Source organism: Eucyclogobius newberryi, unplaced genomic scaffold (genome assembly GCF_026437365.1).
Source record: "Eucyclogobius newberryi isolate DKJ021-1_F unplaced genomic scaffold, fEucNew1.0.hap1 SCAF_9, whole genome shotgun sequence".
Lineage (NCBI taxonomy): Eukaryota > Metazoa > Chordata > Actinopteri > Gobiiformes > Gobiidae > Eucyclogobius > Eucyclogobius newberryi.
In genome coordinates, this window is record NW_027316532.1 from 16,023,436 (window position 1) to 16,050,929 (window position 27,494).

Sequence of the window (27,494 nt, forward strand, 5' to 3'; positions counted from 1 at the left end):
CTGTGGGCTGAGTGCCGGCGCTGTGGGCGGGTATTTTTTAAACATAGAATTTCATTATTTGGATTTTTTTCACAACGTATATTTGATAAAACAAAAATAAAAACAGTTTTATTTATATTTAAAGTTAAATGAGAGAAGCTACAACACAATCTAATCTTCTTTATCTGTTGGTTTGAACAGAATGTTAAATAACCAAAACAACAGAGGTATAAAATAATGTGAATTTCGTTTCTAAAACTTTTCTAGTAAACATAACATTTGAGGCGAAAACAATCCAAACTTATAAATATAATGAAAAGTCTTTTACTCTGAAGAAGCGGAAGTGAGGGCGGGATTTAGCGCGGAAGTCGGACACGGCGGCGCCGAGCTAAAGTTAAAGCTAAAGCTAAAGTTGAAGCTAAAGCTAAAAACAGTGTTTAAAATGTGTGAAAGGAGTTTGGCGCTGAGAGCTCTGGTGAACGCGCGTCTGACTGCGGCTGCGGAAGAGATCTTTGCGCTGGTTGAAAGAACAATAGCGGAGTATGAGGAGGAACTGTGTCGCTCCAAAGAGGAGAACCAGAGGAACCAGCAACTCCTGGACTCTGTGCTGAGCCTCAGAGGTGAGTCTCAGCTCATGGCACGTTTTTTATCTCTTAGTTTTGTGAATTGCCACAAAGACGGTGGACATTTAAAACTACAAATCATATTCTAAAAGCACATTATTGATCTAAAAAACGAAGCGTGCGAGATTTTGATGCAGTTATTTAACCTTAATTTCTATTTAATTTACACTTATTTAGGGTATTTATATTTGATATTGAATTGAAGGTTTGATTATATTGTGTTGCATTTGTTTTATTTTGGGTACATTTATTCATGCAGTATATTGTTTCAGTACGAACCCATTTTGTTCACCGGAAGTTGAGTTGAGTTGAAAGCGCGCGAAAAATAAAGAGACGCTGCTAAACTCTGTCCTTGTGTTGATATATTTTAGCATTCGAAAGCAACAGAAAACGCATTACAATTCAATCTCAACTGTAATGGCCCGTTCAAACCGCAAACGCCTATTCGCGCGTTATGGCGAAGTTGGACGCAAGTACGCATGAAGAAAAACGCAAATACGCCGCGTTCTCGACGCAGCGGAGCAGAGCCGAAATAAAAATAGTAAGCAGACGCGCGTTTGCCGCGTGCGCATGCGCAGTGGAGGTGTTGTCAGTCTGGCTTCTTTAATGGCGGATCAAAGTTGAGAAAGTGCCTTTTGCGTATTTGCTCTTCAAAGCCCAAAAACGGAGACGCTCGGCGGCGTGTCTGGAACCACCAGTGATCCGAGTTGAGTCAATAACATCATTTGCTTCAAGACTGGATAAACATCGCTCTCAGCTGTAGTTTCGTTTGTCCCGGGTCCTGTTTGATGACTTGTTTTCCCGCATTGGTGCGCGGACATGTACCAGGACAACAACAACTACAGACGCCTGTCCATCTGTCCATCAGGTCAGTACAGAAATATTCATGTTTGAGCGCAATAATAAAGTGTATGTGCTGTGTATGTGCTGTGTATGTGCTGTGTGTGTGCTGTGTGTGTGCTGTGTGTGTGCTGTGTATCTGTTGTGTATCTGTTGTGTATCTGCTGTGTATCTGCTGTGTGTGTGCTGTGTATGTGCTGTGTATCTGCTTGTGGTTGTGTATAAAACCAATGAAAAGTACATAGATAGTAAAAATGTATATTTTTTTTAGTAAAAAAAAAAACATAGTTTTCATAGCGTTAATATTTTGTTCTAGTGCACCATTTTAAATTCGATTGTGGTATATTTAATGAAAGTACAAGTAAACTAAATTTAGGCTATACAGTTATTTGTTTGTTTTATTATTCAGATCTCTTGCCACTGGGGATTTCTACACGACAATCACCAGCAGCTTCAGGTCCACAACAGAGGACTGAACGTCCACAACAGAGGACTGAACGTCCACAACAGAGGACTGGACGTCCACAACACAGAGGACTGGACGTCCACAACACAGAGGACTGGACGTCCACAACACAGAGGACTGGACGTCCACAACACAGAGGACTGGACGTCCACAACACAGAGGACTGGACGTCCACAACACAGAGGACTGGACGTCCACAACACAGAGGACTGGACGTCCACAACAAAGAGGACTGGACGTCCACAACACAGAGGACTGGACGTCCACAACACAGAGGACTGGACGTCCACAACACAGAAGTGTTTTTGATAAAGGGATTTTCATATTTATAGCAAAGACCACATGCTCCCTCAAGATTGAGCCCAAATGTCATGTTGTTTACACAGAATGAGATGAAGTTAAATGAATAGAACAGTGAGAAGCTTCTCAGCTCTTAAGTTCTCTGTTCTCTTTACTTCTGCACCTACTTGTGCGTTGTAACACTGAAATTTCCCCACTGTGTGGACTAATAAAGGATTATCTCATCTTGTCCTTGTTTGTTTTTGTTTATGATCTTGAATTGTGGTAAATTAAATAAGTACATCTTTAAATAGCCACTGAATTTCCCACAGACTACCCAGTATTATATATATGAAAAAGATGCATGTAAACAGGACACACATTTTATAATATAAAATAATTTATTTTGTGGAAAAATAGAACAGTAACTATCTATACATCTATACATCTATCTATATATCTATATATATCTATAGATATGTATATATATATATATTTATATATATAGATATCTATATATATCTATCTCTATCTATCTCTATATCTATCCATATCTATCTCTATCTATCTCTCTCTCTCTCTCTCTATATATATATAGATATAGATATATCTATAGATATAGATATATCTATAGATATATATATATATATATCTATTATATATATATATATATATATATATATTATATCTATATATATATATATATATATATATATATATATATATATATATATATATATATATATATATATATATATATATATATATATATGTATATATATATATATATATATATATATATATATATATGTATGTGGGAAAATAATATTTAACATTATTCCCCAGAGTAAGAGTTATACTCTTCATTTCATGGCTTTCCTCTTGGTTGCACTGCTTCTGCTCCAGGTTGAGATTTGGAGGGCTGGTCTTTATGTTAGATCTTTATCCAATCATATTCAGCCATCATGTGTTGCCAGGGGTCTAAAATCTGTCCTCAGGCCTTCAGACCTCAACAGAGCTGGTGCTTGTAGCTTAAAGCGAATGGAAATTAAAAGGATGTGTCAACCAATCAGCTTTAGAGTTGGCTCTTGTACGTCTGCTGCTGTTACACAGGAGCCAGCAGCAGGTGATTGGATCACCAATATTGAGAAGCAGGTTTTATGATCGGGGTATGCGGAACCTCATAACGAGGAAACTGGATTTGACAGACACATTAATCCGTGTATTACTAAGCTGTTTTTTCAACCCACAATGGTGGAAGGAGGAAAAGATATCGATTTGGTCGAGGATATAATTATAATGCCTTTCTCAAGACAAACTTTTCAAGAAAAGTTAGACATTGTAAGGTTACGCTGCAAAGCCTGTTACAGGCGGGTTCGTTCCCCACTTTCAAAGTTTGGACATCGAGCGGACACCGGCGCGGAGAACGCGATTCTTTATTTTTTTAAATAAATAATCCTAAAATAACAACTACATTGGTTCAAAAGAGTAAAATTCAACGAAAGTACAAATAGGAAGACTGTAAAAACTAAAAGGAAGACCCAATAAATTAATCACAGCTACAGCCATTATAACCCTCTGACTGAAATATTTATTAACGTTTATTAATCAGTGCAAAGTGCCAATTATTTAGAGAAAAATGCAACTGTTGGAGAAACTGTGGCTCCAGGAGGCAAAACCACTATCACGTGTTTCTCACAAATACTGGACTGACACTGTTTCATGACTCTGTATTTGGGCCTCGAGGCTCTGTATTTGGGCCTCGAGGCTCTGTATTTGGGCCTCCGGACTCTGTATTTGGGCCTCCGGACTCTGTATTTGGGCCTCCGGGCTCTGTATTTGGGCCTCTGGACTCTGTATTTGGGCCTCCGGGCTCTGTATTTGGGCCTCTGGACTCTGTATTTGGGCCTCCGGACTCTGTATTTGGGCCTCTGGACTCTGTATTTGGGCCTCAGGGCTCCGTCTTCGGCCTCTGACCAGCACCAAACAAGTGGACTGGTCTGTTTTCCTTTTTGGTTGGTGGGAGCAAATGATTAATCTAAAGTTATTGTGATGAACGTATTTCTCCTTCTCTCCTGCAGGTGTTCAGATCAACTGGTGCAGCCCTGATCCTGTGAAGCAGGAAACTCCAGAGACTTCACAGATTAATGAGCTCACTGCTGTGTGTGTGAAGAGTGAGGAGCAGTCCTCACTGCTTCAACAAAGACAAACTGAGCACAGAGAGTTGACACAGGGAGAGCACTGTGGAGCAGCAGCAGCAGGAGGAGGAGCAGGAGGAGCAGCAGGAGGAGGAGCAGGAGCAGCAGGAGGAGGAGCAGCAAAGGACAAGATCTTTGAGTGCCCTGTTTGTCAGAAGAGATTTACAACTAAACCGAGCTTAGAAATCCACAGCAGAACTCACACAGGAGAGAGAAGACCACCGGCAACAATGGCGGACGAAAGACTGATTGTGGCTGTGTGTGAGAGAAAGGAGCTGTACGACGTGACCATATTTGAATACAGGGACAGGAACAAGAAGGACCTCGCCTGGAGGAAGATCAGTGAGGAGACTGGACTGCCTGGTAAGTTATGACAACTTTTAAACCATCAAAATCTATGTGTTGATAGTTGATGCAATCCAAATAATTTGTGCTAGTTTGTGTTTGACGAGTTCATGTGTTTCTTCAGAGGACCTCTGCAGAAAGCGCTGGAAGAGTCTGAGGGACACCTACATGAAGGACAAGAAAAAGAAGAAGGAAAACAGGAAGAGTGGGTCTGCAGCAGGGTCGGCAGGGAAATGGCGGTACGCTGGGGTCCTGACATTCCTCGACCCTTTCATCACCCCCCGTGAATTCAGCGGGAACATGGAGAGAAGGGTAGAGGACCCCGTAGAGGACCCCGTAGAGGACCCCGCAGAGGACCCCGCAGAGGACCCCGCAGAGGACCCCGCAGAGGACCCCGCAGAGGACCCCGCAGAGGACCCCGCAGAGGACCCCGCAGAGGACGAAGAAACTGCATCAGAAGGGCTCTCCGAATCAGGTTTGTTGTTATGAAACTGGAAAATGATATTAGCTACGTGTAATGCGTATGCCTCATTAAATATGCTATAGAACAATAGTGAAAGTTTGAATAATATAGCAATAAATGTACTGGGCTAAAATATGTACAATGTTCTTTTTGAAGATCTGGATTTGCCTTCCCTCCCTGCTGCTGGTCCTTCTGCTCCTGCTGCTGGTCCTTTTGCTCCTGCTGCTGATCCTTCTGCTCCTGCTGCTGGTCCTTCTGCTCCTGCTGCTGGTCCTTCTGCTCCTGCTGCTGGTCCTTCTGCTCCTGCTGCTGGTCCTTCTGCTCCTGCTGCTGGTCCTTCTGCTCCTGCTGCTGGTCCTTCTGCACCTGCTGGTCCTTCTGCTGCACCCACAGGTGTGTGAAAGCATTTGGTTGGAGAAAATAACTATTTGCTTTTTTAGCCCGTGTCATCTAAATAGCAATGTGTGTTTTTGTAGGCCCCTCAAGGAAGAGGAAGCGGTCCCAGGAGCACGAGCTCTTGTATGAACAAGATCTACTGGAGGCGCTCCTGAATAGACCTCCTCCTCCTCCTCCTCCTCGTGTTCCATGTCCTGACGAACTCTTCCTCCTGAGTCTGCTTCCTCTCGTGCAGAAGGTTCCTCCTCATCAAAAGGAACATTTTAAATTGAAAATGTATAAATTGTGTTATGATCATAGTTCATTTGACTTAAATCTGGAGACATTGGAGCACGTCTGTTAGACATGAGCTGGAATCTTCTGCACGGAGATGAAAGAGACTTTTGGATAGTTATTTTTGCATATAGTTAATGTTTGTGAACAATAAACTTACATTTCATATCATGTGTCTTGTATACCTCTGCATCTTTTTCATATATATATAATACTGGGTAGTTTGGGAATATCAGTGACTATTTAAAGATGTACTTAATCCATTTACCAAAATTCGTTTCACCAATTTAAAATCAAGCAAAAACAACCAAGGACAAGAACTGAGAAGCTAATCACTTTTATAAATTGAACTACAATACAATATTACTACTATACAACAGACTAGATACATTTACCTAAACTGAATTTATAAAATTAATTTAAATGTCAAATTAAGCTCTGTTGTTTAGTGGGTGGCTCTTAAAAGTGCCGTTGTGGGTCAGTCCTGTGGAGGACATGGCTGCCATGGCACTGCTCTCTCTTCATTGAAATGGGCCTTAAACACCTCCCTCACCCTCGAGGCCTCTTGGGATGCTTTGTTTGCCCCGATCCGCCCCACACCTGGAAGTGGCTCCTCTTGTGCTCCACCTCCCCACGCTCCAGGCACATGCTCCGGGCACATGCTCCGGGGCACACGCTCCGGGGCTGTGGCTCGCATGAAGTTGTGGAGGAGACAACTCACCTTCACACACTTCTCTGCGACTTCAGGGTGGATTTCCAGGCGCCGCAGAAACATCCTCCTCTGTGAGGTCCAGATCCCAAAGGCGTCTTCAACAACCAGCCGTGCCCAAGAGAGGCGGTAATTGAAGACCCGCTCTTCTATGGGGAGGCGCCCATGTCCAGTGAAGGGTCTCATCATATGTTTTTGCAGCAGAAATACCTCATCTGCAACAAAAACATGGGGCTGTGAGGCTCCGTGTTCAGCCCCAGGCAGGTTCTGATCCGGGGGCAGCTGGAGAGTGCTTTCACGCAGGGCCTGACCAAATGCAGAGTTGGCCAAGATCCCCCCCGTCACTCGTCCTCCTGTATCCCCCCACATCGCTTACCCGGAACCGGTAAGGAGAACCAGCAAATGATCCCCTTGTAATAGAAGAAGCGGGATCCTGAGTAGGGGGGGGTCTTAGCCGGACATGTTTCCCGTCCCTGCTCAACAGCAGAGAGGGTAGTTCCACCGCTCCTGGAACTCTGCTGCAATGGACCTCCTGTCCTCTGCTGTGGACCTCCAGTTCTCTGCTGTGGACCTGCGGTCCTCTGCTGTGGACCTCCGGTCCTCTGCTGTGGACCTCCAGTTCTCTGCTGTGGACCTGCGGTCCTCTGCTGTGGACCTCCAATTCTCTGCTGTGGACCTGCGGTCCTCTGCTGTGGACCTCCAGTTCTCTGCCCCTCTGCTGTGGACCTCCGGTCCTCTGCTGTGGACCTCCGGTCCTCTGTTGTGGACCTTCAGTCCTCTGTTGTGGGCACAACCATAAATTCTCACACAAGAGAGTCCCAGATGACAGCCGCTACATCAGGGATGATGGAGGCGACTGTGGACACACAAACTCTGAAGCTGCTGGAGATTGTCCTGTAGGAATCCCCAGTGGCAAGAAATCTAAAAAAACAAACAAACAAATAACTATATAGCCTAAATATAGTTTACTTGTACTTTTATCAAATATACCACAATCAAATCTAAAATGGTGCACAAGAACAAGCAATATAAAGACTTTAATAAGAAATACACTTGCAGTTGTATAAGCGTCGAGCTCCGTTTTAATATAGTTTAAACTCCGTCGACTATTTACCCTGGTTACTTTTATTACCTGTTGGAATGGTGTTCTCATACATATTGTTATTTGTGTGTACTTTGTGTTGATGTATTATTTTGTTGTTGTGTTTGATCACTTCCGGTTGTGACCACTTCCTGGTGTCTTGGCGGGATATAAATTGATTGCTGTTGAGCTCTGCACCTGATGGAAATAAACTGGAACAAAGAAGCTACGAGTGTGTGTTCTTTGCAGAAAAGATGTCTAACGAACCATGAAACGCAACACTCGAGGAAGATGGCAAAGGTTGGTCTTCAGCGGTGATAAAAATGACTACGAACTTTGGGAAGTAAAATTTCTCGTCCACTTACGAATAATAGGGCTGAAAGACATTATCCTATCGACTGCTGAGCCTGATGCCGACCAAAACGCTGTGTGTTATGAGGAACTCATCCAATTTATTGACGACAAAAGTTTATCCTTGGTCATGCGGGACGCAGCTGATGACGGCAAAAAGGCCCTTAAAATATTACGGGATCACTACGCCAGTCAGGGCAAGCCAAGAATCATCGCGCTGTACACGGAGCTCACATCCCTACAAAAGAGACCAGAAGAACCTGTGACGGAATATATAATACGAACTGAAAAAGCAGTAACAGCGCTGAGAAGTGCAAATGAAGTCATAAGTGATGGCCTCATTATCGCCATGATTCTAAAGGGACTTCCAGAAGGGTACAAACCTTTTTCTATTCATAAAGCCCAAAGCAAGGATGACATAACATTCACACAGTTTAAGAGCAACCTGCGGAGTTATGAAGAGATGGAGAGGTTTGAAAATAAACCAAAAGAAGACAATGTGATAGTAAGTAAACATAACTTCAATCACATGTTATACTGTCCTCATAAAACTGCCCCAAAGTGGTGTACTTATCACAGAAGTTCTACACACAGTGAGGAGACATGCAGAAGGAAGAATAAAAACGAAAATGATGCAAAACAGATAGCTGAAAAACAAGAAGAACAAACCTTTGTGTTCAAAGTCAGCAATAGACTAATATCCACTGACGTAATGAAAGAGAGACTAATGGTGGACTGTGGAGCCACATCACACATCATTACAGAGATGAATAAATTCAGGCAGTTTGACGAGACCTTCGACCCTGGAAAGCACTACATGGAACTCGCTGATGGATCCAGGACCAACAACGTGGCGCTGAAGAGGGGGGATGCCAGCGTCGCTCTACAAGATGTTCAAGGCAAATGGAGCACAGTCACGCTGAAGGATGCACTCTTCATCCCATCTTACCCGTAGAGCATATTCTCTGTGAAAGCAGCCACAGCCTAAGGAGCAGCGGTGGTCTTCAAGAAAGACCAGAATGAGCTCATCAACAAAGACGGGACTGCCTTCACCATCGAAGAATACGATAGGCTCTACTACCCGAAAACGGTAAACAATGACTCTTCATTTCATGACATAGGATCTTGTGACAATGTAAATCTGACATGTGATGTGAGAACATGGCACGAGATTTTAGGCCACTGCAATGTGAGTGATGTGTATAAATTACCTGATGTTGTAGACGGAATGAAAATTACTGGTAATACTAAATTAGAATGTAAGGTGTGTGCAGAAGGAAAACAGAAACAGAAAATGTGACCCAAAAGCAAGTGAGTCCTTAGAATTGGTGCATTCTGATTTAGCTGGCCCCATTGAGCCAAACGGCCACAGTGGTCATAAGTATGCTATTATATTTACAGATGATTTTTCAGGGGCAGTGTCGGTCTATTTCCTAAAATACAAAAGTGAAACCACAGTGGCAACAGAAATGTTTCTAGCTGACTGTGCACCTTACGGCCGTGTCAAGTGCATTAGATCAGATAATGGCACTGAATTCACGAGCAGCTCCTTTCAAACTCTACTAAGAGAAAGGGGTATAAAACATGAAACATCTGCACCATATTCTCCTCATCAGAACGGCACAGCGGAGAGACAAATCGAGAACTTTGTTTGATATGGGAAGGTGCCTACTGTTGGAAAAGGGGTTACCTAAAGCACTGTGGCCCTATGCCATTCAAAATGCTGCTCACATTCGCAACAGGTGTTACAATAATAGAACTAAAAGTACACCATATCAGATGTTTACAGGCAAAAGACCAGATCTCTCTAAACTCTGGATATTTGGATCTGAGTGTTACGCATACATCCATGACCACAAGAAGCTTGATCCCAGATGTGAAAAAGGAATATTTGTGGGCTACAGTAAAAATAGCCCAGCATACCTAGTTTATGTTCCACACAAGGGAAAAGTGTCAAAGCATAGACTGGTCAAGTTTATTAAAAATTACACATCCGAAAAAGTTGAACAACAAACACAGACTGAAGAAAGTGAGTCAGAATTACAACTGGACAATTACAAAGCACCTGTAAACGCTCCTGTAGGAGAATCACTACATGAAAGTGAGGAAAACACCAATGAACCGGACTGTGATACAACAGACACAAAAGAGTCTGAGGAGCAATGCCAACAAGGACGCTATCCAAAAAGGGAAACAAAACCTCCGAAATACTTGGAGGATTACACATCAAACTGTAAAGATGAGCCTGCTGTAACCTATTTTAGTGTTGATTATTGTTACAGGGCAGCATGTGGGATCCCCCAAACCTTTAAAGAGGCCTTGATGGCACCAGAGGCTTCTAAGTGGGAACAAGCAATGGCAGAAGAGATGAACTCTCTCAAAGAAAACAAGGCATTTGAACTGACTACATTACCTAAAGGTATATGTACTTAAAGAAAATGAGCAGGGAAAATTTAGCTAGATTTGTGGCAAAAGGATATAGCCAAACGGAAGGAATAGATTATCACGAAACTTTTGCACCCACAGCAAATATCACTGCGGTGCGTGCTTTAATGCAGATAGCAACCCAAAATGACCTTATTGTCCATCAAATGGATGTCAAGACGGCATATTTACATGCTCCTATTGAAGAGGAAATATTCATAGATCAACCTGAGGGTTTTGAACAAACAGGGTCAGAAAAGAACAAGGTGTATAGATTAAGAAAATCTCTTTATGGCCTAAAACAATCCGGCCTAAAACAATCCGGCCGAAACTGGTATAAACTTTTACATGACTATTTGGAAATACAAGTTCTGGGTAAATATTATGAGAACAAGGGGGTGTGTTGGAATTGTGTTCTCATACATATTGTTATTTGTGTGTACTTTGTGTTGATGTATTATTTTGTTGTTGTGTTTGATCACTTCCGGTTGTGACCACTTCCTGGTGTCTTGGCAGGATATAAATTGATTGCTGTTGAGCTCTGCACCTGATGGAAATAAACTGGAACAAAAGCAGAAAAGATGTCTGACGAACCACGAAACGCAACATTACCTATGTATGTTTAACAATACACTCGGTTATTACTTCTTATTACTTACTGACCGAAGACAGATGGACAGGCGCTCAGCAGCTGGGATTGAGCGCCTATAGTTGGTCTCCTGGTAAATTATCCTCGGGATAAAAGGTCATCAAACTGGGGCCGGGACAGAAAAAAGTACCGCTGGATGACCGTGGTCATCCAGACGCAGCTCTTGAAGCAAATGATAGTATTCGCCAAACTCAGATCGCCTCTGCAGTATTTGGTGTATCCAGGCACGCCGCCAAGCTGAGCGCCTCCGTTTGAGGGTTCTGAAAAACCAAATATGCGAAAATCACACTCTCAATATCCGCCACTGACAACACCTCCACTGTGCATGTGACGCCTCGCGTCTGTTTATTTACGTTCGACCCGCATCCGGGGCATCGAGAACGCGTCTGCCTTCAAATGTACAGGCGTCCAACTTCTCGCGTCGGGCGCGAATTTGACACCGCGATGTGTACACAGCGTTAAAGAGGCAATCTTTGTTCAAAAAGAAACACCATCATTAAAAAGGAACGGTGGTTTAAGATTTAATCTTCCTGTTGTTTATAATGAAATTTTGAATCCCTGGAGAGGTCAACGCCCATGGCATTCTGATGCTAATCAGTTACATAGGGAGGAGAGAGAGAGTGAGCCAGGGACAATAGGAGGCTGATAGCCCATAGCATTGTGTCCGAATGACGTTACCGCTTGGACTATTTTTAGCACGACAGGCACACGGCCAGTTACCCGGATGTTTGGGACATACATGTACACAGCCTTTAATTTCTCTCAGCGAAAACCGTGTTCCCGGAGGGCAATTTCTACATGAAATGATCACGGACCACAGTGTAGTTCAGCTGAAGAGGCTTGAATGTCGAGGTCTGTTACTGGTAGAAAGTCGGATTCAGGGAAAGGTGAGTAAGAAAGTTGTTCATTGTGAGCGAGTTGTCGTGATTCGTCCCAATTTTGAAATTTATGACATGGCATTTGTAAGGGTCTACGCGCCTAAATAATCCTGATGTTAATTCTACAGCATAACACGATAAACTTATATATATATCCGGAGCTCTCCAGAGCAGGCAGCGGTGCGTGACGGCCTGTGAATTTGCTTTTCGTCCGTGACTTTGGGATTTACCTCGCGCCTCGCTGACACTGCTGCGGCCTCTGTGGATTCTAGCGGCGGTGAAAGGCGATGGCGCCGGTCTGGATGCCCATTCTGGCTCCGACCCGAGATGGAAACGCTGATTCTGGTGTTCGCCGCGCTGTGGATATTCCGGTACAACACCATGGCGAGTGCGGACTACATCATCCACATCGGTGAGCAGCAGCAGCATGCGCACTGTAGAGAATGCGACTGTCGGACTCGTGAACCTTCGGACTTGTGAAATTTCGGACTCATAAACCTTTGGACTTAACCAGAAAAACTCGGTTACCCCCCACGAGACCGAAGATTCACAAGTCCGAAGGTTTTAAAGGTTTCACTTGTCCGAATGTTCGCTAGTCCGACGGTTCACTGGTCTGAAATTTCGCTAGTCCTAAGGTTCACTGGTCCGAAGGTTCACTGGTCCGAAGGTTCACTGGTCCGAAGGTTCGCTAGTTCGAAGGTTTGCTAGTCCGAAAGTTCCTCATAGGGCTAAAGTGAAGACGGCATCGGGATGTAGTCAGTCTGTAAAATGCGCACGAAGCACAAAGACACGCACTGGGGCTCGTCACGTTTAATGTACCAGCTGCTCACAGGTGGCACCGCAAGTTGTACTGTGTATGTGAAAATAACAAGGGAACATCTCCGCTTTATGCCCTCATTTGATCATAAGAAAAATGCGTGAACAGAATCCTCAGTTCTATGCCTTCATTTGATTATAAGTATAGAAATGATATATGTATATATAGAAACGCGTGATCCGATCACCGTAGGATTGGTAGTCAAAAAGAAAATTCAGCTGGCCAAGACGGGAGTGTCTACAGAGCCGCGGCGCGCGGCCGAAACTGCTGGGCTATTTGAGTTAATTCATTCATTAATAATACGATAAGGAGCTCAGGCTATGCACAGAAACAAGTCGGTTATGGAAAATACGCGAGTTTAATCATAAAAAGTGCATCAACACTAGAAAAGTCCAAAAAGCAGTGTGTGGGGAAAAAAGGGAGGCGAGGAGAGCCCGCTGCGCGCACTCACACCTTCGGCGAGGAGAGCCGCGAGTAGAGCCCGCTGCGCAGACACACATCTTCGGACGTGTGAACCTTCGGACTAATAAACCTTCGGACTTGTAAACCTTACAATTTCGGTGAAAGTTTTTAAATTTCTGTGAATTTTTTTAAATTTCTGTGAAATTTCGGACTCGTGAACCTTCGGACATGTGAACCTTAAAATTTCGGAATTTTTGGACTCATGAACCTTCGGACCAGTAAACCTTCCGACTCGTGGGCAGCCACCGAAAAACTCACCTGGTCTGGTGTGTATGTTGCTGTTGTTGGATCGGGGTGTTCGTCAGTAGGTCCTGCTTCTCCAACAAAGAGTTTGGAGTGTCCTTTTTTACATTTTCATGTGTAAAGTCCACAAGCTCGAGCCCACTTTCTACACCGAGCGAGATCGCGTTGAGGTTTCACAAATGGTATGAAGAGTTGTTGTGGAAACTATACTGTAACAATGACAGAGAAATTAGGCAAAATAGAACCAAGTTGTCTAGTCCAAAAGAGATTATGTATTGCAGCCGTGCACAAGCCAAAATGCTCTCTGTGACAGTTGTCTTTCCCTCCCTGGTCTGCGTCCCAAGATGCAGAACCATCTACAAAAAGGATCAAATCAGAGTTAGTGAGTGGCTCCTCCCTCAGGTCCGGTCGGGGTGCACATACATGTTTAATTGTGGAAACACAACAATGAGGTTCACACTCCTCAGGTTTGGCAGAAGCATTGCTGGATAGAGTTGTGTGCATCACTTTACTGTAACATTTGGCAGTTCCAGAAGAACAGTGTTTTATCTAAGCCATCGTGAAGCAGAAAGATGGGAAGTTTTCTTTTCTAGCAGAATCAGAGAGACAGCATGCGGCACCAACAGTGTTAGTTCTTCAGCATAGCTCACCAGGTCTCATGAGGCTAGGACAGCTTTTTCCAACAGCCGCAACCGCACGTAAACATCATGGCATGCCGGCTGCAACTGGGTCCAGTTTAGCAGAAAAGTAAGCGACAGGTCGCAGGAAGCCCCTGTGCGACTGTAGCAGGACAGAAGTCATGCAGCCGTCTCGTTCGTCGACAGTCTGTGTGAAAGGTCTGGTTGAGTCAGGTAACCCCAGAGTTGGAGGCTTAAGGCCATTTTCAACTCACAGAAAGCTGTGTCTGCTTCCTCCGTCCATGTCAGTTTGTCATTAGTCCTAAGGCCTTTACCATGAATGAGTGCACTTAAAGGAGACTCCGTTACAGAATGATTTGGAATAAATTGTCGACAATGAACACATTCCCAGGAATGACATCAATTGTTTCTTAGTTATTGGTTTTAGAATATTCTGTATTGCTGCAACACGCTTTGTGGAAATGCTTTTGCCATTCTTAGATATCACATGACCCAGGAAGATTACTTCCTCTTTAACAAATTGTAATTTAGAAAGGCTCGCTTTGTGGCCTTCTGCATGTCAATGTTTAAGTAGAGTCACTGTATCTTGTTTACATTGATCCTCTGTAGGAGAGCACAAAAGTATATCATCTACATATTGTAATAAACCGCTGCCCGGTGACAGTTGTAAAGGAGCCAATTAGTCTCGCAGCGCCGCATTGTACCACGTTGGAGAGTGTACGAGCCCCTGACACAGCCGTGTCAGAGTCCAGAGTCGGTTCTGAAACTCAAAAGCAAACCAAAACTGTGAGTCCTGGTGAACAGGGTTAGAAAAGAAAGCATTAGCCAGATCCACAACAGTGAAATATTTAGATTCCTGTGGAATTTGAGATAAAATTTTATATGGATTTGGCACCACTGCTGCCACTGACTCAACTGCTTCCTTTACTGCTTTCAAATCATTTGTAAATAAAGGCCCTTGTGTCTGACCCACAAGTGGTCAGTGGGCATTGTCGTTGATCTCCTCCACGAGATCTGCCAGATACTACACTGTACATTTTGGGGACCATTCCAATAGAGGATTACATGTTTCTATGTGGATATTACATGTATGAATGTCTTCCGACTGGATGGATGGGCCGATGCGCCGCTCCCATCATTCATACATAATATCCAGCACACCACATCTCACACACAGGGCACAAAGGGATCTGCTGCCTCATGACTCTGGTTGGAGTTCTGATGTGCCAGATGACCACAAAATTTGGACAACAGGGGAAAAAGTTCTATTGGCATTGTTCCCAAATCTAGGTGTGGGTAAACTGATGTTGCGTGTAGAGACTCTTAGCTATAAGATAAGATAATCCTTTATTGTCCACACATGGGGAAATATCGGTGTTACAACGCAGTAGATACAGGGGGAAAGGACAGAAAAAACACTCTTAATAGAAGGGAAGACCTCTTATAAACAAAACAAAAAACTCTTATTAACAAAACTCGTCTCATATCTTAATAGGGAATGGAGAAAAAAGACTAAATTAAATTAAATTAAAAGATAAATAAAAAATTAAAAAATAATAATAAAATAAAGTAAATAATAATAAAATAAAGTAAAGTAAAAATAGCTAGCATAAGACTAAATGATACTACTACTAATGGTAAGTAAACACTCTTATTTACATCTGTTATATGCATATGAATATGGCCTTAATTGCTTGTAAGTATGACAGTAATTGCACATGAATATGGTGGTATTGCACATGGTTAAGTCAGTATTGCACATGACGGTATTGCACATGGTTAAGTCAGTCAGTATTGCACGTGTTCAGGGCTAACAGAGTTTGTTGTAGAGTCTGACAGCAGCAGGAAGGAAAGACCTGCGAAACCTCTCCCTCACACATTGATGGTGGATCAGTCTCTCACTGAAGCTGCTCTCCAGAGCGGACAGAGTGTCCTGCAGGGGGTGACACTCATGGTCCAGCATAGATGTGAATTTAGCCAGGACCCTTCTGTCCCCCACCTCCTGCACCGAGTCCAGAGCGCAGCCCAGGACGGAGCTGGACTTCCTAATGACTTTGTCCAGCCTCTTCCTCTCCCTCTCTGTGATGCTGCTGCTCCAGCAGGCCACACCTAAAGGAGCTGATGCCACCACAGAGCCGTAGAAGATCTTCAGGAGTGGCCCTGTCACTCCAAAAGACCTGAGGCTCCTCCGGAGGTAGAGCTCACTCTGGCTCTTCCTGTACAGTTTGTTTCTGTTATGAGTCCAGTCCAGGTTATGGTTCAGATGAACACCCAGGTACTTGTATGTGTCCACTCTCTCAATGTCCCTTCCCAGGATGTTCACTGGTGAGGGGGCAGCAGAGTGGCGTCTGCGGAAGTCCACCACCATCTCCTTGGTCTTCCCCACGTTGATGAGGAGGTGGTTCCGCTGACACCAGTCCACAAAGTCCTGCTCCAGTCCTCTGTACTCCGCATCATCGTCGTCCGTGATGAGTCCGATGATGGCAGAGTTGTCAGAGAACTTCTGCAGGACACAGCTGTCCGTGTCGTGTCTGAGGTCTGCAGTGTAGAGGGTGAAGAGAAAGGGCGCAAGGACAGTGCCCTGGGGCGCACCCACACTGCAGGTCCTGGTGTCAGACACACAGTCCCGGGCTCTCACAAACTGGGGTCGGTCTGTGAGGTAGTCCAGGATCCACTCTGCCAGGTCATACTCCACACCAGCCGTCTCCAGCTTGTCCCTCAGGAGCAGCGGCTGATGGTGTTGAAGGCGCTGGAGAGATCGAAGAACAGGATCCTCACAGAGCTGCCAGGCTTCTCCAGGTGAGAGAGAGAGCGGTGCAGCAGGGAGATGACGGCGTCCTCCACTCCGATGCCAGGCCGGTATGCAAACTGCAGCGGGTCCATGGCTGAGCTCACGGTGGAGCGGAGGTGGTCCAGGACCAGCCGCTAACCCAGTGTCTTCATCAGATGAGAGCCACCGGCCTGAAGCTGTTGAGGTCTTTGGCGCGCTGTGTCTTGGGCACAGGTACCAGGCAGGAGGTCTTTCAGACCTGTGGTACCACCCTCAGCTTCAGGCTCATGTTGAAGACATGCTCCATAACTCCACACAGTTCATCTGTGCAGGACTTAAGGAGCCTGGGGCTGATGCCGTCAGGTCCTGCTGCCTTCCTCACTTTAATCCTCTTCAGCTCTCTCCTCACTTGTGCTGCTGTGACAGTCAGTGGATGGCAGGGGGACTGTGTGCTGGGGGGATGGGTGAGTCCAGGTGAAGTGGGGAGCTGATGGGCCGGAGCAGATGTGTGAAGTGGAACGGGTGTGGGCCATTGTCCAGCTGTAGAAGAGGGAGCATGCAGCTGTGCAGGGGGAGGGGTGGGTGATTGATCAAACCTCAGGAAGTGAGTATTCAGTTCATTCACCCACTGTAGGTCCCCCTCTGTCTGGGCAGGGGGGACTTTGAAGCCTGAGATTGTTTTCAGGCTTCTCCACACTCCCTGAATGTTCTTCTGCTGCAGCTGGTCCTCCATCCTCCTCTTGTAGCCGGCTTCCGCCTGCCTGATCTTCCTCCCCAGCTCCTTCTGCACAGTCCTCAGCTCCTCCTTGTTCCCTGACCTGAAGGCTCTCTTCTTCTCCTTCAGCAGAGCCTTCAGTTCACGGTTAATCCACGGCTTGTTGTTTGGAAAACACCGCACCATCTGGGTGCGGTGTAGTCCTTGATGCACTCTGTGATGGTGTTGATGTCCCCGCCATGTGGGCCATAAAGCTCGGTCCAGACAGTGGTGCTGAAGCAGTCCCTCAGAGCCTCCTCGCTCTCAGCAGACCATATCCTCACCTCACGGGACACCACAGGCTGCCTGCGCACGATTTACTTCCTTTATCAACACAACTCTAGCTACTATTGAATTACAGAGAGAAGCGATGCATGCACTCTTCTCTTTTATGTCTTAAATTATTTACACGTTACCCTTTTTTATTTGTTTTATTTATTTATTTTTTGACATTTTAAATACTAAAAGATGTATCTGGGGCTATTTTGAGGTAGTACCCTGCACCTTTCAATTTTAACCTAAAAATAGCACCTTCTAAATGTATTCAAATTAAAAAGGTCTTTCTTTTGAGAAATTCTCTACAATTCTAAAACTACTATTTAGATACGATTGCATTTGAACATGTAAATCATTTTGTTGGACACAATAGCCCATTGTGCTGGTGTCCAAGCGCAGTTCATCGCAGGTGCCTGGGGAGAGGGTCAGAACACACGCTGGTTAGGTTGTCGGTCGGCACTAAGCCTTCTGTAAAGCCCAGGAAGAGCCTGGCGCACCGACCCACTGACCAATCGCCAGGTTTTAACACTAAAGCTTTGGTCAAGTTTTGTCTGAGACAATTAGTTTAGCTAAGGCTAAATCTAGGGAGGGGCAGATGAGACTAGGTCCGTCGGTAAAGATACAAAGTGCCACACATCGGGTGGAGGCGTCAACGAGAGAGTCGTCGTAAAAGAAACATACGCTCAGCACAGACGTGCAGATATGGGAACAAATCAATCTAAAAGTGATGTGTCCATCCCGGAGACACCTGTCATGCTGCACTGTCAAATAAATATGGGATGGAGTGTCTGGAATGCCCGCCAATGTGGTCCGATAAATTTGGATATGGCTAGGTGTTTTTTATTTGTATTTAGTTAAAGGCGCAATGGACGATTTTTCGGCACTTCCGCATGTGATACAACACACATGTGCGTTGTTTATTAGCGCGACGGATCGCATCGCATCTCTCGTCTCACGTAGATTTCCGTCTTCTTCTGAGTCAGCTCGAACTGTCTTTCTCCATCTTCATTTTGTCCCGTACACTGATCAATGCGCTTAGACGCGCGGAAACGTTGGGACGAGCCGCACGCGGCTGCAGGTGAGCGGTAGGTGCGTTTTATGATTGATACGTGGGCAAGACTAATCGGCAGTCCACGCCACGAGGAAATAAGACTCAGATTTGGGCCAAAAAAATCGTCCATTCAACCTTTAATTTGTATTGTATTTCTGTTTCTGTAATTTATTTGTGATTTTTAATGCATTTTTCCTGCTGTGTGAAGCACTTTGAATTGCCTTGTGTATGAAATGTGCTCTACAAATAAACTTGTCTTGCCTTGCCATGCACTTCGCGCAGTGGCACTTCAGAATCGCATCATGCTCGATCTGATAACCGCCTCAAAGGGCGGAGTCTGTATTTCATTACGCCAAGTTTGTTGTACATACATTCCCGCTAATAATGAGGATGGAGGAGCAATCCAACAGGGACTCGCAAATTTGACTAAGCTCCGTGATCTCATGGAGTCAGAAACTGTGTCCAACACTCACTCTTCGTCGGTGTTCGACTGACAGACTTATCAATTTTGCTATAATTATGGTAGTGGTCTTACTCCTATTCTCCTGTGTGATCCCATGCTTACACAGGATGATTAGTAAGACGGTTTCTGCCCAATTTGTGTCCATTCCAATGACGGGACCTAACACGATCACTCCACCTGGTGATCCTGATTATGTGAGTGACTCAGATGACGACTCCATCTGCAGAGGAGTCCTGTAGATTAGTTTCAAATGTAACCCCAAAAAAATTATCTTATACTTGACCTAATCACAGGGGATGAAGGCCCACAAAAATCATTGTTTATATATGTGCTAATTTTGCAGTAATGTAAGGATTGAGACACTTACTGGTTTAAAGTCCCAGGACAAAATGGTGTTTATACTGGAGTATGTAAGTACTAAGTGTTTCTCCTTTGACAAATTTGCTTCTACTGAATTTTGATGATGTGATTAACCTTCTTCTGATTTTCAGGTTGTTGATTTACTTGTATTATATATATATATATTTATTATTATTATTAATACATTGTTGACATTTTTGCTAATGGTATGATTAATAATAAAACACGGGTTTGATTTTAATCAGAAGGGGGGAATTGTGAGAGAAAAATTTAATGTCTTTGCCTGATGCCATAAAACTTAGGTCTTATGTGTGTAACATCCGGGTCACACTTATTGTGGCTCTGCAGACATCCCTGGGTAAACAGACTGACAGCAGGGGATCCAAGGATGTCTCGCATAGGGTAGGTATTTTTGCAATATGTTTAGTCTGGTTTTGTGCATACGTGCCTTGATAAGTTCTGTTTCACCCCCATTTCACGCTCAGCAGTCCTGTCCTATAAAGCCTATGGCAGAAAAAAATCCTTTTAAAACATTTAAAAAATATATTAGAGTTTTAACCAAACATGATCAAATTCTTCATTTGAATCTTTCTGCTAAAAACTTTGTCTATAATCTTCTGTTATTCCTGCCCCATTAAATCTGCCTGTTATGTCAAAAGAGCAAAATGAAAGCTGAAATAACAGTGTCGGAAATATAAAAGGCAATCAAAAGATTAAAAAGCAATAAATGTCCGGGGAGTGACGGGTTCACCTCAAAGTGGTTTAAAGCTTTAAAAGACACACTTACTCCGTTTTACTTTTATCAGCTGTTAACTGGGCACTTAAAAAAACACTTAAGACTAGGGACGTCCCGATCAAGTTTTTTTGACCTGGATCCGATTCCAAGTCATGTGATTTTGAGTATCTGCCGATACCGAGTCCCGATCCGATACTTTTGTAACACATTAAAAAAATTCACAGGGGTTTCCCCAGTTTTTATTTTATTTCTTAACACTTTAACAGTGCACCTTTCTTTGAGCTTGAATAAGAAATAATAGTGCAAAATTTGATTTCAATAAAAATAACAGGTCAACTTAAAATACCCAGCAGCCATGTAAACAAATAAGCAAAGTGCGTATTAAAAGTGCAACAGTGTCATAAAGTAAGGCCATAATGTGCTTTTCAGAACTGCACTCTTAAAACTCTTCTGGTGACGAATAATAAAACGTATGTTTTTCTTGATGAAATCCGTCTGAATGCCGAGTCGAGAGTAAGTCAGGGGCCAGTGTTCTGATCCTCGCGGATCACGAGGCACGAATTGTGCCGATGATCAAGGACCGGACTGACGTTATTGCCTCAGTTGCATTTGGATGTCTTTTGTGGTTTTCCTTTTGCTTCCTTTGTTCTCTCTGCACTTGTTTGGTATTTTTTTTTCCTGAAAAATGAAAACATTTTTTTTTTTACATCAGAGTGAAATGTGAAAGGAGCAGCTTTTATTAAGTTGCAAAAAGAACTTATTAAAATGCACCAACTTAAATTAAAGCACCTTACTCTGACGTCAAAGGCCTTTATGAAAAATGACTGACAAACAGAAACGGAAACGTGTCTTTGGGAAAAATACCGAACATTAAAATAAAAGAATGTTTAGTTCCACTTTGATAGAACAGACCAGATACAACATGCCCTCGATGTCACCGATCATTCGCATATGTTACTTATGACATTTATGTGTGTCTTTTTACATTTGAGGCGAAAACAATCAAAACTTATAAATATAATGAAAAGTATTTTACTCTGAAGAAGCGGAAATTAGGGCGGGATTTAGCGCGGAAGTTGGACACGGCGGCGCTGAGCTAAAGCTAAAGCTAAAACTACAGCCAAAGCTAAAGCTAAAACAGTGTTTAAAATGTGTGAAAGGAGTTTGGCGCTGAGAGCTCTGGTGAACGCGCGTCTGACTGCGGCTGCGGAAGAGATCTTTGCGCTGGTTGAAAGAACAATGGCGGAGTATGAGGAGGAACTGTGTCGCTCCAAAGAGGAGAACCAGAGGAACCAGCAGCTCCTGGACTCGGTTCTGAGCCTCAGAGGTGAGTCTCGGATCATGGCACGTTTTTTATCTCTTAGTTTTGTGAATTGGTACAAAGGGTTAAAAACTATAAATCATATTCTAAAAGCACATTATTGGTTAAAACGAAGTGTGCGAGAGGTTTTGATGCAGGCGTGTTGTCACTTTCTACTGGACCATTCTCAGTAGTATTTTTTTAAACAAATAATCCCAATAAAAACACTACATTGGTTCAAAAGAGTAAACATTGTTCAACAAAAGTACAAATAGGAAGACTGTATAGGTCCATGCTGAGGATTTGCCATGGACGTGTGGGAAGTGCATGTGACGTCATTGTTTCCTGCTGCTGTCTGTGTGAATATTCATTACAAACAGAACACTGGCTAACAAAGTCTTTTATTTTGCTCTGCATATTGGGCCAGTAAAGAGTCTCCCTTGCTTGTCTATAACATGCTTCGCCTCCAATTTGACTAACGTGGATACGTTTCAGTATTTCTGGGCGCAGTGATCTTGGGATGATGATTCTCTGACCTTTGAAGAGCACCCCATCCAGTGCGCTAATCTCATCCCTGACAGACCAATACTCTCGAATGGCTACAGGTGTCACATCTTTGTGCTCAGGCCACCCCTGCAGGACAACTGTTTTTAACATTTGTAAACAAGGGTCCCCATCTGTGTGTTTTCTGATCTGTTCTAGGCGCTGGCTTGTCACATTCAGATAATCAGACTGGTTAATGCTTTCAATGTTCTCTTGTGCCCTCTGCAGGAGGCATACGCAATGGCGGTTGTATGTGTCCCCAATTGTTTTTGACACAACTGTGGCTCTGCTAAGAGTGTCACTAATGTGCATGCCTGAGCCGGGTTTGTATGTTACCTTGAGATTGTAGTTTTGCAAAGTGAGAAGCATCTAAACGCTCTGCAGGCGTTTCGGTGCACTCAAAAGTGACTTGTTAAAGATTGAGATGAGCGGCTTGTGATCCGTTTCTGCTGTTATCTCATCCCTGCCATATAGATAATAGTGAAAGCGCTGACATGCGAATACAATGCTCAAGCACTCCTTCTCAATTTGTGCATAATTCTGCTCATTCTGTGTTAGTGCACGAGATGCAAATCCAACTGGCTGTCCATCTTGTAGGAGACAGCATCCTAGTCCCTTCTGGATTGCGTCACTTTGAATTGTGACTGGTTTTGTTACATTGTAGTATTTCAAAACTGGTGCTGCTGTGACGAGCCCTTTGATCTCCAGCACTGCTGCTTCATGTTTAGGCAGCCAGTGAAACATCACATCCTTGTCCAGTAGCCGACGCAGTGGCTCGCTCACTCCGGAAAGGCGTGGCAGAAACTTGGCAAGGTAGGTCACAAACCCTAGGAATCTTTGGACTGCTTTAGCATCAGTGGGGTGGGGCATGTCCTGAACCGCTCTTATTTTCTCAGGGTCTGGGCGTAGGCCCTCTCCTGACAGAATGTGTCCATGAACCCATGTGGGACAATAAAGGATTATCTTATCTTATCTTATCTTGAAATTTTACCTCTTTTACTTTAAACTACAACATCTTGATGCTCAATCTCAGTCTTATCTCACAACACCTTTCCAGTAGTGCAATCAACTTTGTGTCATGATCCGCCATTGCCGGAGTCCCCACACCCCACAATGAGTGTGTCATCTGCTATTGGCTCAACCCCTCTGAGTCCTGTCAACAGTTCATGCTGCTTACATTGATACACTTCCGGTGCGACAGATACTCCAAAAGGCAGCTTGAGCCATCGGTACCTGCCCCACAGAGTCCAGAATGTTGTCATGTAGCTGCTTTCTCTGTCCAACTTGCATTGTAGAAAAGCGTCGGGCCTTAGGGAGTTTGTACAGTACGTCATCGAGTGTGGGCATTTGGTAGTGAGAGCGCCTCAAGGCTTTATTGAGGGCCTTTGGGTCAAAGCAATTTTGAGTTTTTCAGGCTGCTTGACAAACACTAAGTTGCTTATCCATTCGGTTGGCTCAGATACCGGGGTTATGTGACCGTCTTTCTCATGTTTGTCCAGCTGAGTCTTGACGGCGCTTCGGAGTGCCACAGGGACGTTTCTGGGTGAAGCTTGTACAGGAGCTACACTGCTGTCAAGCTCAAAGTGAACTTCCCCAGGGAGAGACTGAACAGGCCCACTGAACACATCTGCATACGAGTCAATAAGTTGCTGTTTGGTTAAAGACACTGGGGTACTGCGTTCTATTTTGTTCAGTTCCTCAGGGATGGTGAAGTGCATTAGACCTAGCTCAACACTTGTTGTGCCTGAAAGGAGGGGTCTTTGTTGGCATCTGACTATCTCAAAGTCCAGCATGTGTCTTTTGCCCTGCACCACACACTCTGTTCTAAATATCCCAATCGAATTCAGCATTTCCCCAGAATACAGAAGGAGCCTGGCTTTGCTGGGCATTAGTGGAACATTGGGGGACAGTTTTTTCTTATCTTTGATGCTCATCACGTTGCAGGTTGCTCCTGATTCCAGCTGGCACCTTTGCAAAACTCCATTGAATTTCAAATTGGCAAACCTTTTTTTGTCCGTTCACAGCTCCGATGGTTTCTGCTGAATAGATCTGGTTGTCCATGTCCTCTTCGCTGCTGACATCATCTGCCGTGTTCACTCTTTGATCACTTCTTCATGCACACCTTGGCAAAATGATTTTGCGTGCCACACCTACGACATGTTTTCCCAAAAGCCGGGCATGCACTACATCCCCGATTGTGTGCACCATCACAGTATCTGCATGCTTTGTCATTGATCATCCTTTGCATGTTGTGTGGCTCTTCTGTGCGCTGTAATGGCCTCTGCTGACGTCTGTTTGTGACATGAACACTGTCAAGTGGCTGGTCCTGGGACATCAATTTTAACTTCATGTCAATAATTTCAGCTGCCCTACAAATGTCAATCGCAGATGTCAATGTGAGATCTTTTTCTCTGAGCAGGCGCCGCCGCACGCTCTCATCGCTGATGCCTAGGACAAGCCTGTCCCGTATTAGTTCCTCTCTTAGTTCACCATAGTCACATGAAGCGGCCTTCTCTCTCAGTTTTGTTACAAATGAGTCAATAGGCTCACCTTCGTCTTGTTTGCAGTTTCCAAACACGTATCTTTCAAATATGACATTTCTTTGGGGCTTGAACTAGCTCTCAAGTGCATCCAAAATAGCCTTCACGTCCTCTTGTTGCTCCGCTGATAGGGTCAAGTTGTGCTTGTAGACATGGCGGCATTCACTTCCCATTACACGCCTCAATGTTGCAGCTTGTACTTTTTTGTCCTTATTGGCTAACCCCAAGGCTAAAGAATAGTCATCAAATTCTGTCCTGAAATTGTCCCAGTTGTTAGCGATATCACCGGTTAACTTCATTTCCTCGGGCGGTGGAATGCTTGTTGCCATGCTAGCGTCTGTTAGCTCAAGCTAGCGCCACAAAATTTGCCTTGAGAAAAAAAAACAAAGCTTCACACAGTCCTCGATGTTGTTTTCACAGCTGAAAAATCCACTTCTAACACCATGTTTGTGTGTATAAAGAAGACTCCAGACAGATGTATGAGATTCAGTGTATTGTCTAGTCAGTTCGGCTTCATGGTTTAATACACAGTACATACAAACATAGCGCTACCGCATCGCCACGCTGTTCCTGGACTGTACCATTATATGCCACTGAGGGGGGGAGCCCCGTGACGGCCATTATAACCCTCTGACTGAAATATTTATTATTGTTATTAATCAGTGCAAAGTGCCAATTATTCAGAAAAAACCACCATCACGTGTTTCTCACAAATACTGGCACTGTTTCAGGACTCTGTCTGGGCCTCAGGACTCTGTGTCTGGGCCTCAGGACACTGTGTCTGGGCCTCGGGCCTCGAGACTCTGTGTTTGGGCCTCGGGACACAGTTTCCTGTGGCAGCGGCAAGATATAAAAACCTTACATACAGTTAAGCTGGTCCTGTGTCTCAGGAGGCTTCAGATCTGACCCTTCAGCCTCTGACCTGCACCAAACACTCACCACATTCACACAGAAGTGTCCACCAAACAAGTGGACTGGTCTGTTTTCCTTTTGGTTGGTGGGAGCAAATGATTCATCTAAAGTTATTGTAATAAATGTATTTCTCCTTCTCTCCTGCAGGTGTTCAGACCAACTGGTGCGATCCGGATCTTTTGAGTGAGGAAACTCCAGAGACTGCACAGATTAATGAAGAACACAATGAGAATGATGAAGACTGGAAACTTCCAGCCAGCAGTTCAACTGCACAGATGGAGACAGAAGCTGATGGAGACCACTACAACCAAGTCCAGATAAAAGACACACGTACAGCTGCACACAACTCGGGTCTATTCAGCAAATACAAGTGTGGAGCAGAGAGCAGAGCCACTGTCACAGAGGGACACGGCTCAGGGACTGGAGGAGCAGGAAGAGGAGCAGCAGGAGGAGCAGGAGGAGCAGGAGGAGCAGGAGGAGCAGGAGCAGCAGGAGGAGGAGAAGGAGGAGAAGCAGAAGAAGGAGGAGAAGCAGAAGAAGGAGAAGAAGCAGAAGAAGGAGAAGGAGGAGAAGGAGAAGCAGGAGAAGCAGGAGAAGGAGAAGCAGTGGACAAGAAATATGAGTGCTCTGTTTGTCAGAAGAGATTTAGGTCTAGACGGCAATTAAAAAGACACACCAGAGTTCACACAGGTGAGAAACCTTTCAGCTGCTCAGAGTGTAATAAGGCATTTGCTCAAAGAAGCAGTCTGAAAACCCACATGAGAGCTCACACAGGGGATAAACCTTACAGCTGCTCAATGTGTGAGAAGGTTTATGCCACAAAGAGAAATCTGAATAAGCATATGAGAACTCACACAGGTGAGAAACCTTTCAGTTGTTCAATTTGTAATAAAACATTTGCCCAAAGTGGCAATCTTAATGCACACATGAGAATTCACACTGGAGAGAGGCCTTACAGCTGCTCAACCTGTCAGAAAGGATTTAAACAAAACCGTGAACTCAAATCCCACATGAGAACTCACACAGGGGATAAACCTTACAGCTGTACAATGTGTGAGAAGGTTTATGCCAAAAAGAGAAATCTGAATGAGCACATGAGAACTCACACAGGAGAGAAACCTTACAGCTGTACAGTCTGTCAGACAGCATTTGCAAACTCGAGTCATCTGAAGACGCACATGAAAACTCACGCCTCGACACCTTCAGCCTCAGCGTAACTCTGGACCACATGAAGCTGGCTTTTAGAGGAAACATGTAACTGCTGTGCTCTATCTTTTTGACCTTTATCCAGCATGTTTTGAACTTTTTTTGGAAGTTGATATTCAAGTCAATATGTGACATTGTACAATACAGTCTTTTATGTAAAATGCAGAATGCCTGTTCAAAGTAAACATTAAACAAAGTTTTGAAGTGACAGAAATGTTACACGGTTTGTGTCTTGTATCTTGTGCTTCATTATTTCTATCAAGTAATCCTACAGTTAGACAGGGGGCGCCGACGAGAGAAACTGCCGGGACAGTGTTTAAGTTCGAAGTGCAGCAGCATCTTCAGCAGGAGTGTCTCTGGAAGGGCCTGGCTCATCCCTGATAAGCTCTTGCCTGACCTACCAGTTCCTCCCACATTCTGTTCAAACGCAGAAAGGTCTGAAATCGACCATTGGGGGTTCAAAAAAAGT

General features: G+C 44.3%; 2 protein-coding genes across 2 annotated transcripts in view; both read left to right on the plus strand.

Moving 5' to 3' along the window:
• LOC140353401 (uncharacterized) overlaps positions 1-27,494 on the plus strand; it is a 110,701-nt gene that overhangs the window by 53,113 nt on the left and 30,094 nt on the right. The window lies entirely within an intron of this gene.
• Positions 353-27,125, plus strand: LOC140354358 (uncharacterized). The gene is made up of 14 exons (XM_072439331.1): positions 353-599; positions 4,269-4,748; positions 4,855-5,205; positions 6,657-6,750; positions 6,826-6,956; positions 7,056-7,063; positions 7,128-7,323; positions 8,027-8,508; positions 8,788-8,902; positions 8,993-9,093; positions 19,535-19,542; positions 21,688-21,851; positions 25,798-25,884; positions 25,967-27,125. The coding sequence occupies exons 1-14, from the start codon at positions 422-424 to the stop codon at positions 27,034-27,036; spliced, it is 3,465 nt and encodes a 1,154-aa protein (XP_072295432.1). The 5' UTR covers positions 353-421; the 3' UTR covers positions 27,037-27,125.

Bases quoted from the DNA above. Each gene is read 5' to 3' on its own strand.
- LOC140354358 (XM_072439331.1), top strand. From the start codon at position 422: ATGTGTGAAAGGAGTTTGGCGCTGAGAGCTCTGGTGAACGCGCGTCTG. The intron at 4,749-4,854 runs GTAAGTTATGAC...GTGTTTCTTCAG, and splicing joins TGAGGAGACTGGACTGCCTG to AGGACCTCTGCAGAAAGCGC. The intron at 25,885-25,966 runs GTCTGTTTTCCT...TCTCTCCTGCAG, and splicing joins TCCACCAAACAAGTGGACTG to GTGTTCAGACCAACTGGTGC.